The sequence below is a fragment of the Acomys russatus genome, chromosome 26 (assembly GCF_903995435.1).
Source record: "Acomys russatus chromosome 26, mAcoRus1.1, whole genome shotgun sequence".
Classification (NCBI taxonomy): domain Eukaryota; kingdom Metazoa; phylum Chordata; class Mammalia; order Rodentia; family Muridae; genus Acomys; species Acomys russatus.
In genome coordinates this window covers 34,614,606-34,629,407 of record NC_067162.1, presented here as the reverse complement: position 1 = coordinate 34,629,407, position 14,802 = coordinate 34,614,606, and the positions used below count along the sequence as shown (strand labels likewise).

At 45.0% G+C, this 14,802-nt stretch overlaps 1 protein-coding gene across 2 annotated transcripts; it reads right to left on the bottom strand.

Annotated features, from left to right (window-relative positions):
• Positions 1-2,061: 2,061 nt before the first annotated feature.
• Znf23 (zinc finger protein 23) lies at positions 2,062-13,293 on the bottom strand. Of its 2 annotated transcripts, none has more exons than XM_051168749.1 (5): positions 13,275-13,293; positions 9,818-9,882; positions 8,775-8,901; positions 8,127-8,234; positions 2,062-3,836 (listed from the first exon to the last, which is right to left on the bottom strand). In XM_051168749.1, the coding sequence occupies exons 2-5, from the start codon at positions 9,848-9,850 to the stop codon at positions 2,077-2,079; spliced, it is 2,028 nt and encodes a 675-aa protein (XP_051024706.1). In that variant the 5' UTR covers positions 9,851-9,882; positions 13,275-13,293; the 3' UTR covers positions 2,062-2,076. The 2 variants fall into 2 exon arrangements, with proteins under 2 accessions (XP_051024706.1, XP_051024705.1); XM_051168748.1 differs by lacking the exon at positions 13,275-13,293 and adding an exon at positions 13,007-13,200.
• Positions 13,294-14,802: the final 1,509 nt, after the last annotated feature.

Below are 14,802 nucleotides of genomic sequence, written 5' to 3'. Positions count from 1 at the left end.
ATAAGGTCTCCTGCAGTCATCTGCTCATGCTCCAGTGGTGAGCTAGCTCCAAGACTGGGAGCCGACTATGTGCTAAGAGGGCTGGAACTTTTGGCAAACTTTGTCGGCTTCTGGGAGGGCAAACTTACCCACTAACAGCCAAGGACTTCATCAATCACGGCTACACATTGTGATCTCCATAAAAGCCCTGAACAGTGGGGCTCAGCAGGATGAGGCACTCCGCCTCATTAAGGGCAAAATCACTTTCACAAGGGAACCCTGAGGATCTTGCTCTAAGTATCTCTTCATCTGGCTGCTCATGTGACATTCACGATATAACGGAGAGTAAATTGTAACTGTAAACTGTCTCTTTAAGGTCTGTGGGTTACTACAGCAACTTACTAAACCCAAAGGGTCCTATTTGTAGCCAAACCAGAAATGTAGGACTCATCACTAGTGTCTGAAGATGGGGCAGAGGGAGAGAGGCAGTCTTTTCAGACCGAGCCCACTTCACCAGTCAGATGTTTATTATGGATAGTGTCTAAACTGTTATAAATTGGAGGACATCTGGTTGTCCACACCACACTGACCTGGTGTGGAACCCTGAACATTTGGTACTAGAGGTGTTTTGAGTAGGAAACCTTTTCCTTTACCACCTATTAACAGTTGACAACATGGAGAAACAACTGCTGTTTCTCAGCTTCATGACAGCTTACATGATATTAATGGCTTACTTTTTTTTTTTTTTAAAGGGGTTAAGAGACTTCAAAGACTATCTTGAGAATTCTAACATTTTCATGGAGCCCAAGACCACAGAGTTGAAATCCAAAGCAGACACCTTTTTTCTGGGCATAGCCATGTTTCTATAACTCAGCCACTACAAAATACGAACTCCAGCATGCTGTTAAGTGTATTTTATGCTTGTATGGCAGGCATCTATAGCAAAGGCGGCATCTGCGATCACTGAGGGCTGCTAGTATTGGAGGAAATGCATATCAGATACTCAATGTGACATGCAAAAAAAAGGTCTTAAGTTCCACTCCTTGGGATACTACTGAGGTGGAATACTTCTTTAGAACACTTGTGATTTTGAAGCACTGTCTGTTAATGTCACTGTTGACTTTTTAAAGTTATTTATCTTTTTTTGAAAATCTGAGTACTAGATATTACACTTTATATCACAAATTTTACAAAGGTCTTTCCATTTGTGAGTACGTGTGTGTGCGTGTGGGATAGTGCACATCCGCAGATGCACTTTACATCTCAAACTTATTTGGAATTATTTACAACACACAGGTTTGTTTTTTTTTTTTCCTTTTTTTTTTTTTTTTTTTTTTTGTTGTTGTTGTTGTTCTTTTTGTTGGTTATTTTGGTTTATTTTTGAAAGAATCATTTGCCAACATTTTCCTTATTGTTTATCTCTACTTTGGATCTCATATTTTTAAAGGCTTCTTCTAACAAGTAATTTTTTAAATGTTTCCTTTTCTCCCCCTTTTAAAAAAGACATGTAATGCATCCTTGTTGTCAAAAACTTCGCAGAAATAAGTTAATTTCTCTCCACCCCTTTTACTTGTTCCCTTTGGTTTCCCTCAGTTAAGAATCCTTAATTTTCTTCACTCCCACAAAATAATTATTCCTAGAAAAATCTACTTTTCCTGATGCTGCTGGGAATGGACGTTTTCCTTCGTTATATTTCCTCATGGGTTACTGGCATAAAACTAAGTGATTAGTCAGGCAGTAGTGGCACACATCTTTAATCCCAGCACTTGGGAGGCTCTGAGTTGGAACCCAGCCTGGTCTACAAAGTGAGTTCCAGGACAGCCAGGGCTACACAGAGAATCTGTCTCAAAAAAGCAAAACAAAACAAAACAAAACAAGTTCATTTAAAAACCCAAGTTATTTTAGGTGTAACTTCCCAGCTGTTCATCTAATCTTGATTAGAAACAGAAAAGAGAACAACTGTTTGCAAGCGAAGACTGCCATGTCCTTTCCCTCTGAGGATTTTCCTCCAGGTAATAATTGATGAGCCATGAGCCATCTCCTATTGAACAGAGTTCTTTGTTTCAGTTTGACTGTTGTTGTTGCTTTCTTTGTCTATTAGGACTTCTCTTCACTATGAGCATCTTGGTGCTGACTAAGCTGGAAGCTAAACCTGAAAGCTTTCCCACACACATTACACACATAGGGCTTCTTCCAAGTATGGACAGTCTGGTGTATAATACAGTCAGAACTGAGGCTGAAGCCTTTGCCACACTCCACACATCGGAAAGGCTTTTCCCCTGTATGGCTTCTCTGGTGTCTAATTAAATGAGCATTGACATGGAAGGCTTTGCCACACTCACTGCACTGAAAGGGTTTCTCTCCAGTGTGGATTCTCTGGTGCACAATATAGTCAGAACTACAGCTGAACGCTTTCTTGCACTCCATACACTTGAACGGCTTCTCCCGAGTGTGTATCTGCTGATGCCTAGTTAACTTGGCATTGATACTGAAAGCTTTCCCACACTCCTTACACTGATATGGCTTTTCTCCAGTATGGGTTCGCTGATGATCAAGCAGGTTTCTCTTAGAAGTAAAGCACTTCCCACATTCATTACATTCAAAAGGTTTCTCCCCTGTGTGAGTTCTCCGATGCTGCATTAGTTTTGCATTAACATTGAAGGCCTTTCCACATTCATTGCACTTATATGGCTTCTCCCCAGTATGGATTCGTAGATGCTGCCGAAGCTGGGAGTTACACCTAAAAGATTTCCCACACTCGCTACATTCATACGGTCTCTCGCCCGTGTGGATTCTCTGGTGCTGGATTAACTTCCCTTTGGCACTGAAAGTCTTCCCGCAGTCGCTGCACTCGTAGGGCTTCTCCCCCGTGTGGACTCTCTGGTGCTGAATGAGCTTTGCATTTTTAGTGAAGCCTTTCCCACACTCACTGCAGCGATGCGGCTTCTCTCCAGTATGGATACTCTGGTGCTGCCTGAGCTGGGTGCTACACCTGAAGCCCTTCCCACACACATTGCACTCGTACGGTTTCTCTCCAGTGTGAATTCTCTGATGCTGAATTAACTTTGCGTTAACATTGAATGCTTTCCCACAGTCACTGCACTCATACGGCTTCTCCCCAGTGTGGGTTCTCTGGTGTGTAATGTATGCAGAACTACAGCCAAAGCCAGTCCCGCACTCCTGGCACTGATAGGGCTTCTCTCCCGTGTGAATCCTCTGGTGTCTGACGAGACTCCCATTAACGCTGAAGGCTTTACCACACACCTTACACTGGTACGGCTTTTCTCCACTGTGGATTGTCTGATGCGTAATATAGTGTGAGCTGTAGCTGAAACATTTCCCACACTCCACGCATTTGAAAGGCTTCTCTCCATTATGAAGTCTTTGATGCCAAACAAATTTTGCTTTCACGCTGAAGGCTTTGCCACATTCTGTACACTGATAGGGCTTTTCCACGTCACAGCTTTCTGGGTGCTGATTCACTTGAGAGCTACCCGGAGAGGTTGCTGCTAATTCTTTGTGCTTCAGCGGCCTTTCCTCTGTAGTACTTTTTTCATTCTTAGTAAGCTGGGTATCAGAATATTGTTCTCCAGTGGAGTTGTTATGATTCTGGGACAAGTTTGGAGTCTGACACAATGAATACCTCTCCATGGAGCTTGTCTTAGCTCTTCCATCAGTGACACTGATGCTCTCCTTCACACTTCCTGTTGACTGGACTTCCGGTTGTTGGTCAACAATATAAGTTTTTGAAACATTTGTTTCCTGGGAAAAGTCCTTCTGAAGTTCAAATAATATACTCTTTTTTTCCTCCCACTCTTCTTTTGTCAAATTATTGCCAGTCTGGATAGTACTGTATTCTACAAAAAGAAGTAGAAAATTAAAGGATGTCATATAGAGCCATACGGGAAGAGAATATATAGTGATCAGCAAGGGTCTAAACATGTTGCCTAGGCTGGCTTTGAACCACTGATTCTCCAGCATCTACTTCACAAGGGCTAGAACTACACATGTGTATCAACATGCCCTGCTCTAGACGGGTCTTTAAAAGTCACTTGTCAAGACAGGGTTTCTCTCTGTAGCCTTAGCTGTCCTGGACTCACTCTGTAAACCAGGCTGGCCTCGAATTCACAGAGATCCGCCTGTCTCTGCCTCTCTTGAGTGCTGGGATTTTTTAAAGCAAAATACAAGAAATAGAAAACAAAGGAGATTCCAAATGTGTAATGAAGAATGAAAAGACTAGACAAGAACATGTATCTCTATTTCAGAAAACATCTGGGAAAGGACAGCTATCCAAGACCACCACAACTATAAAAGGACCCCCAGCTATACTTTCCTAAGGCAAGGCCACTGCAAAAGGCAATACCAATAACGTAAAGGTTAAAAGTGATAGCAATGGAAGAAGAGTCTAGGTCTTGTCTATCAGATCAGTTCCTTCTCGGTTGTCCCTATGGATCAAGCCCCTAATTAATACAAGTAGAAAATTATTAACAAAGAAAAGGTGGTGGACCTAATGACACACAACAAGACTGGGTTTGACAGGCATCAACAGAGCAAAAGAAGAGCTATGTGTTGCTTTCCTAGAACTTCACTCTAGCCTTCTGGAAGCTGCTCTTTCCACTTCTTTCTGTGCCTCAGAGAAGCTCTGCTCTCCTAGGTGCTCTCACACCTCTTCCCGTCCCCTCCAAATACTGCTGCACAAGCTTTTCCTTCCACCAACTCTAGAAACCAATCACCTCTAAGCAGCCTTCTTTATAATCATAATTTTTACAATACTGACCTCTCCATTTCTCCCCCAAATAGCTTCATTTTTTTCATCTATAACTTCCCCCAACCATATAAAATATGCTCTTTCATTTTCTTTAAGTAGGCTTGGCTCCCAGCAGTAGGGCTGGCACACCAACCCAGGCACAAAGTTTCCACACACATCTGTCCTGCCTATAAGTTGTGCTAGGGCAATGGTGGCTCGGAGTCTATGTCCAACACTGCTTGGATGGCCAGGAACTGAAAGCTGGATGGCTCAGAGATATCGGGTAGAACGAAACATGACTGGCAAAAAAAAAAGTCAATAAAATAATGGTGCCTAGCCCAATCATCATCAGAGAGGCTTCATCCAACAACTGATGAGAGCAGATGCAGAGACCCAGAGCCAAACATTAGACATAGCTCCGGGAACCCCGAAGAAGAGAGGGAGGGAGGACTGTAGGAGCCAGAGCGATTGAGGACACCAAGAGGACACCACAGAATCAACCAAGCAGGGTTCATAGGGGCTCACAGAGACCGAAGGGGTCTGCACTACATGCTGTTGCTGTTAGCTTGGGGGTTTTGTGGGGCTCCTAACAGTGGGAATGGAGTATCTCTGACTGTTTTGCCTGTTCTTGGGACCCTTTCCCTCCTACTGGAATCCTTCATCCAGCCTTGATATGAGGGTTTGTGCAGGTCTTATTGCATTTTGTTATGCCATCTTTGCTTGCTATCACTGGGAGGCCTGCTCGTTTCTGAAGAGAAATGAAGGAGCAATGGATCTGGGGGAGAGGGGAGAGGAGATGGAATGGGGAAGCCTTGGGAGGAGCCAGAGCAGGGAAAGCAGAGGCTGCAGTCAGATATATTATATAAGAGAAGAATAAACGGCCAGACATGAAACAGGTGGATCGCTGTGAGCTCCAGGCCAGCCTGGTCTACAAAGTGAATCCAGGACAGCCAGGGCTACACAGAGAAACCCTGTCTCAGAAAACTGAGAGAGCAAGAAAGTGAGTGAGTGAGAGAGAGAGACAGAGAGAGAGAGAGAGAGAGAGAGACAGAGACAGAGAGACAGAGACAGAGAGAGAGAGACAGAGACAGAGAGAGAGAGAGAACACTTAAAAAAAAGAGCAAGGCCTTTTTCTTACTACTTCATTATAATTATTCTCAACAACACAAGTAACCTGGCTTCCTCTAGAAAGGACTTTAAAACAATACAAACCTTTCCAAAATTAAGAATATATCACCATAGACTCACTGTTTGTTGCTGTCCATCTCTACCAATTACCTATATAAACCCTAAATCACTTACAAGAGTGAGTATCTTTGGCAGAAAGCTCATACATAGAATTAACATGTTTTAAGAGATCTGGTAAAGTTCTCTTCCCTTCTACCATATAAGGACATAGCAAGGAACTAGCTAGCTGCATAATGATCTGGAAACAGTCCTTGCCAAACACAGAGTCCACCTGCACCTTGATCTTGGACTTTTGGCCTCCAAAATGGAAGAATAAACTTATGTTCTTAAAAACCATCTGAGGTAGTCTGTTATAGCAACTTAAACTATGCAAATTATGTTGTTTATAAACCACTCAATCTATGGGGCTCTGTTCCAAAACCTCAGACTGACCAAGACATCTGTGGTAACAGAAACTTAAAAGTTCAGTTATCCAAAACATGAGTTACCTAGTGCCTAAAAGTCACTACTCTAACATATCTTTTCTTTTCAATAATTTTTTCTAATTTTTCAAAAAACTAGAGTTTTCCCTTTTTTGTTTTTTTGGTTGTTGGTTTTGTTTGTTTGTTTTTGTTGTTGTTTTTTTCGAGACAGGGTTTCTCTGTATAGTCTTGGCTGTCTTGGACTCGTTTTGTAGACCAGGCTGGCCTCGAACTCACAGAGACCCACCTGCCTCTGCCTCCCAAGTGCTGGGATTAAAGGCATGTGCCATCACGCCCGGCAATTTTTCCTTCCTTTAATGATGAACATTTTCCAATATTTTTAAAGACTGCAAAAATTTAAGAGCTTAATTACTAGATGCTCTTTCAACCTGTGGTGGTGCCTCAACTTGGTCTTCTCTTCACACTGACAACCGACTGGCTTCGCTGTCTTGATGCCCAAGTGCACCAAGGATCTCTGAGTAGAGTTTCCCTACTTACGAGTCTAGAAAACAGTATTGAGGTTACCGAGTGCCAACTTTTCCTCTAGAAGGACTAGCAATTCACACAGAATTCACTCCCCTCCAAAGGCCACATACCTGTTTTGCTACCTCACTAACACTTGATGGAACCAGGTTCTCTGATGGCTAAGTGTTCCCTCACTACTGCAGCCACAGTGAAGGTCAAACCCAAGGCCTCATGCATTCTAAGCGAACGCTCTACTGCTACGCTGCGTCCCAACTTTCCTTCATTATTATGACTTGTTTGCCTTTGGTTTCTACTAAGGATAGATATTCTTCAAAATGATTAACAGCTGTATGGCAGATCAACAACTTAATCTTTATCAATTTTTATTATTGACCTTCCAAGCCTGATGGTATGGCAAGATGTTAATATCCAGTGCCCATTTCATCTTTACTAACATACCATCCATTTAATTTTTTGAACTACTGAGCTGCCCACCAAAATCTTATTTTCCAGTTTCTAAGGTCCAGCAAGTAAGACTTCTACAGAAATCACAGGGTTGAATCACGAAAAAGGCCTTCTGTTTTGTGTTGTATGGTTTCACTGCCACCACAGTCTCCCTCTGCCCACCCAGAGCCTGTCTCATTTATCACCAACAAATGAGATTAACTGCTGCACACAGAATGAGAATCAAGCACCCGCTTAAGGGCCTCACAATATAAATCTAGATGCAGACAGTTGGCTAGGCCCAAGACCTACTGACACTCTGTGTACCTGTGAGAATCCCAAGTAACCATTTACACACTGGCATTCAAGAAGCACTGAACAGGGTACGTTTTATTTATACTCTCAATGGATAGATAATTATAATTTAACTAAGCTATACCCTTGATGTGTATTGTCACATTTAGTCTTGAGCCCGTAACATGGCACATTTGCTGCCTCTCATCATCACATTTTCAGAGATTGGTTCACAGGACAGTACAGACCTCAAATAACTGACTGGAAAGAAACAGTTTCCTCACAGACACAGATGGGATGATACCTCAGCAAAGCCTGTGGCTTTAGCCATTTCTGCCTCTGTGTAAAAAAGCTGATAAGGCTACATCCTCCACTTTTAGTGGCAGTGCTCAAAAATGTTAAGGACCTCACACTCAAATCACTAGATCCATCATCTTATTTGAAGATGGTGGGGTCAGGGTTAGGATATGACATCTGGGGAAAATGCATTGCCATAATGCATGAATGTGGCACACATCTATGTTGCAGGCAGTTTGTGCCTTCCTTACCAGTCCAGAGGCCCTGGGAGCCTGTTCCAGTGGCCAGCTGAGACAGGTTTTCCAAGTCTTTTCCTTCCTCCAGCTGTGAGATCACAGCAGGTTTGACAAGTGGAAATCCTGATTTGGGAAAAGGAAACCAGAAGAGAATGAAAAATCTCCCATGTGTGCATTCTTCACTTCTGAGACTGCCTCAGCAGTGGGGGGGAGGGGAGGACAGAGCCAGGATCCCTCAGAAAGGAGGTGGCTGGAGATGAGAAGGGTCAGACTGTGACCGGGGACACAAGCAGAGACGCTGGAGTCGGCCCAAAAGGGACACCACGTCTTGATCTTAGCCTGAAATATCCAGAGTGCATTGAGATTCTTAAATATGACTCAAGAAAAGGCAGGCAAGGGGCAATCTAAAGTGCCTCTGTAGAACAGGGGTCTATTTTTCACACTGTATATTCCAATATACAGATCCTCTAGGGTCGTTCAGAGCACGCCTTGGTCTCCACAAAGTCCTATGGTGGCCCCAACAGATCGGGCTGTGTGCTTCCAGCCGCCCACACATAAGGTTAGAAGCTCACTCAAGAAGGATTACCAGATCCCCGCCCTAGGAAGAAAGGAACCAAGAAACCCAAGGTGGAAGCATCTGAGCCCCGGGGAGAGAGGCCTTACCCACGGAGGCCAGGTTCCTATAGTTCTCCAGCATGACATCCCTGTACAGCGCCCTCTGCTCAGGGGACAGACCACTCCATTCCGTCTGGGTGAAGTACACAGCTACATCCTCAAAGGTCACCGACTTCTGAAACAACAGGTTCTTGCTGCCCTAGGGCCAATTCCATGGCTCAGGCCCTAAGTGAGGTGCAGAGGGCAAAATAAGGGCTTGGGAAGGGGGCTTGTGAAGAGCTCAAAATTAGTAATAAGAGAAAGTGAAGAAGAAAAAACACCAGGAAAGTAAGCTATGGAATATCCGCCTTCTCTTACAGCAGAGAAACCGCATGCCACTCTCACACTGGGCTGAAAGAAAAAGAATTCCCATAAGCAAATTCTACTGCACAATTGTACTCTCAGACAGGCTACTCGCGCACTGGCAGACTGGTGGAAGCATCCGCAGTTCCCACCGCATCCTTGTGAAGTCTTGTATGGTTTATTTACCTCAAGTCCCAGCCCACTCCCCACACACTGCCCTCACCCACATAAGGTAAAACCCCTGCCCTGTACCCTTCCAGAGGTAATCTGGGCTTCTAACCCATCTGCCACCTGACTCCCCACATAGACCCCCAACCAAGGACTCCCAGGTCTCCTGTCTTTCCCTTCCTTGTTCCCACTTTCTATCATCGTCCCCATCCCTCCTAGTCAGAGGCAAAGCTTCTTTCTCACTGACCAGCTCTTCTCCCGCGCCCAGCAACCAATTACCCCAAACCCCTTCAGTTCCTCAGAAGCACATGGCTTGTTCCCATGGTCCCATTTTCCAAAAGCCCTCCATCAGGGCGCTCATGTACCACAGCATACAGACCCTTGTGTGTCTCCACCTGCTAGGCTCACTTTCCTGCCACCGTCTCTGGTTCTGCCCCAGTCTCTGCCCCCTGTCTGGCCACCCTTCCCACAAGATCCAGTTCGGCAGATAAAAGCACTCTTCTTTCCAAGTCTCACCCAGAACTCTCCTCAGCTCTCAATCTGCACTGCCCACAGAAGGGGATGAGGGGCCCATAGCTCACCTGGGGCCAAACCGATGGGATCATGGCTGCCATCACCTGGTTTCCCTCTCAAGGAAGGGCTGGAGCTGAGGAGAAACAGAGGGTGGGGGTGGCGGTGAGGGTGAGATGAGAGGCAAGCCACCCCAATCAGGGGCACAGCTGAGATCTGAGGCATGGGCAACTGGTATCCAAAGAGGAACAGGAGCTGCCAGAGAAGAGGGAGGAAGCGACCCTCTCGCCGGCTCCCATGCCCAGTGTCCTTCCCAGGACACTGATGATCAGAAGTTCGCTGTCAAGAAGCCTGTGATTTGGTAACTCTTACAAGTATCATCTAAAAGTGTTTCTAAAACTTAGGCAGACCAGGAATCGATGACGCAGTTCAAGAGATGACACTATCAAATCTAATTCATTTCTCTTTCTGCAGCCAAACATCGCTTGCAATCACACGGTAAGAAAACGGTAGCTAGGCGGCAGCCTCAGCATGGGGTCTGAGAGTCAGGCTGCAGGAAGACACCACAGAGAAAGGGGACAGCTGCTCTTCCAGCTCCTGTCAGTTATCTCATTCTTAGTGTCAAGAACCCTCAGGCTTGTCAGGAGTGATGGTGCATACCCATAATCCCAGTACTCAGGAGCTGAAGGCAGGAGAATCAGAGTTTGAGACCTGCCTGCGCTATACAAGACCCTGCTCCAAACAACAACAGAAGTTATCTTGATGCTTTCTGGGCACAATGATACAAACCTGTAGCCCTAGCACTCTGGAGGCCAAGGCAGAAAGCCCATGAGTTCAAAGCTCAAGGCTACCTTGGGCCACACAGAGATCCCGTCTTCAAACCAACCAACAAACCAAAACCTACAAATGAACCCTAAGGCTTTTGTGTGGGCCTCAGCAGGCTGGCTTCCCCTGTGGCCTAAGCTAATCCTGAGAAAGCTGGGCTAGAAGTAAGTGAGGGTGCAGGCTGCCTCTCAGTTCTCAATCTGAACTGTCCACTTTTGGGTCACAGGCAGGCCAAATGGAGGCTTTCTGCATTCTCCTAGGGAGAGAGCAGCTGTATAGAGCTGTAACCAACCTGCACAAGGACATACACCATAGATACGTCATTCCTGCCCTAGGGCTTCTCCCATATTTTGAGGGAGACCCCTGCTGGGCTCTGAACTGCAGGCAAGTAAACATCTAAGGCTATCCTTGACCAACAGTGGACAGAATTTGATGGGTAAATGGTTTTCCCATTAGCCGTAGAAGGACACCCTTGAGATTCCAAGACTCCTCTGAGACCCTGGAAGACAGGCGCTGTTGAGGGCCAAGCCTGATAAGGCAACCTTGTAGTGGTTTATTAAAACAAACTAAATTGGCCTAAGAAAGCCTCCCTACTTATAAACCTGAGTCCTTTCCTGTAGAGAGAACTGCAACCTATAAACAAGATCACTTCTAACTTAGGAGCTGAGTCTCAGCCAATCACAGGCGTCAGGCTGGTCAAACTAGGTTCAAATAAGGCAAGCCAACTGAGCTGGCTCTTCAGCAAGGTACTTCCTTCTCTTTCCTGCCTATAAATATCCTGGCCCATGGCATCATCCCCAGTGACTCACAAGTCACTGCACTGCCAACTGCCCAACTGTCAAATCATTCTGGACTCAACTGAGTGTTTAATTTGTCTATAATTTTCCCCCCTATTTTCCTCCCTCTCTCTCTCTCTCTGCGTCCTTCACTCTGTCCAAGTGACTACACTCACAGATAAATTCCCACAAACAAACAAACACCTTCATTCCATGTTCCATGCCTGGAAAAAACTAGACCACAACAGGATTTTTACATTTTTCTCCCTTCTTCAACCTGTAGGAGTTTTTTTGTTTTTTTTTGTTTTGTTTTCTCGGTTATTTTCATTGTTTCTTACTTGGCAATTAAAAAACATAAATTTTCGTCTAGCCTAGCACTAACCCTTAACCAAGAGTGCTCAGGGTTTCTCATGTTATGTATTCTAACTTCTATGTTGGAGCTCAGGGATCCTGATTTGTCTCTGATATAATAGCTAAAATATATCTGTGCTGCTCTCACTTCCCCCCACTAAGCAGCTCTGGTTTTATTACTGTATGTTTAAATGGCCTGGTTTCTTATTCTTTACAGTTTTTTTTTTTAAGGTTTTTATTCTGCCTTTTGTTCATTTAGTGTTGGTATTACTGTGTTTATTGATGCCTCGCTCTTCTTGAAATACCCTTTGGAAGTTAAGAAAACTTATTCTACAATGAAGAAGATGTAATCCAACCTGGAGATAACAAGTGGACTCCGTTAATAATGGTCCACCTCAATGCCAAAGTGAAAAATCCAATATTCACATCTGTTTTAAAAATGTATATACCATGGGGGTATCCAGGAGAGGGGTGAAAACGGTCGGAACGTATTGCATACTTGTATGACGTTCTCAAAGAATTTTTTTTAAAAACTTGAAAAATGTGTCCCTGTGGATATTCTCATTTACATAATAAACATATGCACAAAATATTCACCTTTGCCTCTATTTTTGATACATAACCAGCCTGAAAACAACTTACCTACCTATCCAGTGAAAAGACAAGTTTTCTGTATTGTTTTTCTAACTGCATTATTACCCAGCTGGTATATACACTAATGAATTTACAAATTAACTATGATGCTCAAAAACCCAAAGAAGATCAAATTGTTTACATATTAGTGCATATGGACACACTTTTTAAAACAGGCAGTGATTAAGACAAAATTCAAAATTGTTGTTATCTCCAAGGGTGGGAGAGTCTGGGAGTCTTGTGAAGAACATACTGATATGTGCAGCACTAAGGACCTTGATTCATTCTTAGTATGTACACACGTGCGCGCGCGCGCGCGCGCACACACACACACACACACACACACACACACACACACACAATCAATATCTATCTCTCTCTCTCTCTCTCTTCTTGGAAAAATAGTATTTTGAGTACGGTAACTTTAACCAAAGAGACCTGCATCCACCCAAATGTTGTACTGTCCTCTACGGGGTATGAAATAGCAATTCTGAAATTATTCTGCGTATATCCCAGCTATGTCGTAATCTTGTGTGCGTGTGCGGGGCCTGACGTCGATGCAGCAGACCAGGCCTCAAGTCTTCTGTCCCCACTGGCTGAGAAAGGGGTCCCGCTTTTCCTGCGGTACCCCGCGCCCCTCACCCTGTCTGGAGCCCGGGGACACGCAGTACACACCTGAAGCGCCTGCAGGGCCGCAGCGCGTCAAAACACTTGCGGTGTCACCTCGAGCCGCTTCGCCCCCGCACGCACGCAGTCACCCTCAGGCTGCAGCGACACAGCCTCCCCGAGCAGCCACCTGCTAAGCGCTCTGGGTCTGACGTGTGGCAGCCACACAAGCCTCACTACTGCGGGCACCGAGACTTGGTGGCCAGCGAGGCTGGCTGCGGGACACCGTGCCTGCTGACCACCGGGACACCGCGAACCGCAGCGAGTCCGCACTCACCTGCGCAGCACGATCTGCGGCGCGACCGGAAGTGCGTCACTGGCCCGCCCCGCCCCTCCAGGACTGTTGCCCACCCTCGCGGGGTGCCCCGCCCGGCCTCTGCGGTCCTCTTCTGTCCCCCTAGGTCCCAAGCCGTTCGTCGCGGGCGGTGGGATCTGACTCCTGAGGACCGTTACTCCTGGGGGACCTGGACAGGCCCACCCGAGAAAGGCATCCCGAGCTTGCGTCTTGGTAAAGCTGCAGGTGCCAGCAGGTGGACTGTGCCAGTGCGTCACAGGCTGGAGGAACCAGGGTCCACTTTAAAAATAAGTGTTACATAATGCCACGCAGGCCTGCCGGGCCTTAATCGCAGCTGTTCTGGAAGCTGAGACTAGACATGTAGCTTAGTGGTACACTGCTCGTCTGGCATTCTGGATTCAATCGACAGTGCAAATAACAGCAACAACCACTTTATTCTTAGCACGAACTTCTTAACTACCTTGGGTTGACACAAGAAAACAACTCTTAAAGGAAATAGAAGATAGTTTATTCTCGAACCAAATTTAAGTGATCACGGCCTGGGCATACAGATGTAGGTTACCCCAAATTTCCATGTTCCAACACAGAAGCAATGTCATAGTTTTACAGAACAACAAGAAAGTCCTAAATCAGGGCAAGTTTAAAACACATTGGTGAGTGCATCAGAGAGGTGGTTACAGCGAGTCAGAAGACACTTTCCTATAGGTCAGATAGATGTGATAGTCATTGGCTTTTGTGTCGGTGGACGCTGGTGTCCTGTTGCTAGATCCCAACAGATGGTTAACCTATTACCAGGGGACAGAAAAAAAAAAAAAAATCAAGGAATGGCTATTCCGAGTGCCAAAGCTAGCACCAAATAAGGTAATTAGCCTCTGTACTTGCGGCATCCCACCCTCTCTGTATCACTGTGGTTCTAACCGGCCAGACTTTGAAGACACAGCTTCTCTTCAGGAATTGAAGGTTGGCACTGCCTAGAAATTTACAAACAATTCATTGTAAAGGATATGTGAAAATGATTTATAGTAACAATTCTACTTTGACCTAATGGCATATATATTTGCCATTGTCACACATAGAATTTGGATGCCACAGCCACCACTGAGCTGCTGCCTTTTACTTGTGTCTTCAAAAATAGCATCTATATGACCTATGGAAAAGCATCCCCAATCTTCCTGTAACCACCTCTCTGACGCACCCACCTGTCATCTAAAATGTTGAATGCTTTTTGGCAAAGGGGTGAGTGAAACACGGGATGGTTTTTCTCTTCATTATGCTGTAGTTAGATTCCTAGAATTACTACATGTTAAAATTGCATGAGCATGCCTAGATTCAGGTCAAGGTTTTCACTCACATGAACGACCACTTGCAAGTCTAAAGTCTTCTTCTGTAGGCAAACTGTCCTATATTGCAGGCTTTGTGGCACTTCTGACTATGATCCACCATTTAACCACACTATTGCCATCAAATGTAAACAAAACAAAGCAAAATATATATATATAAAGTCCCAGAA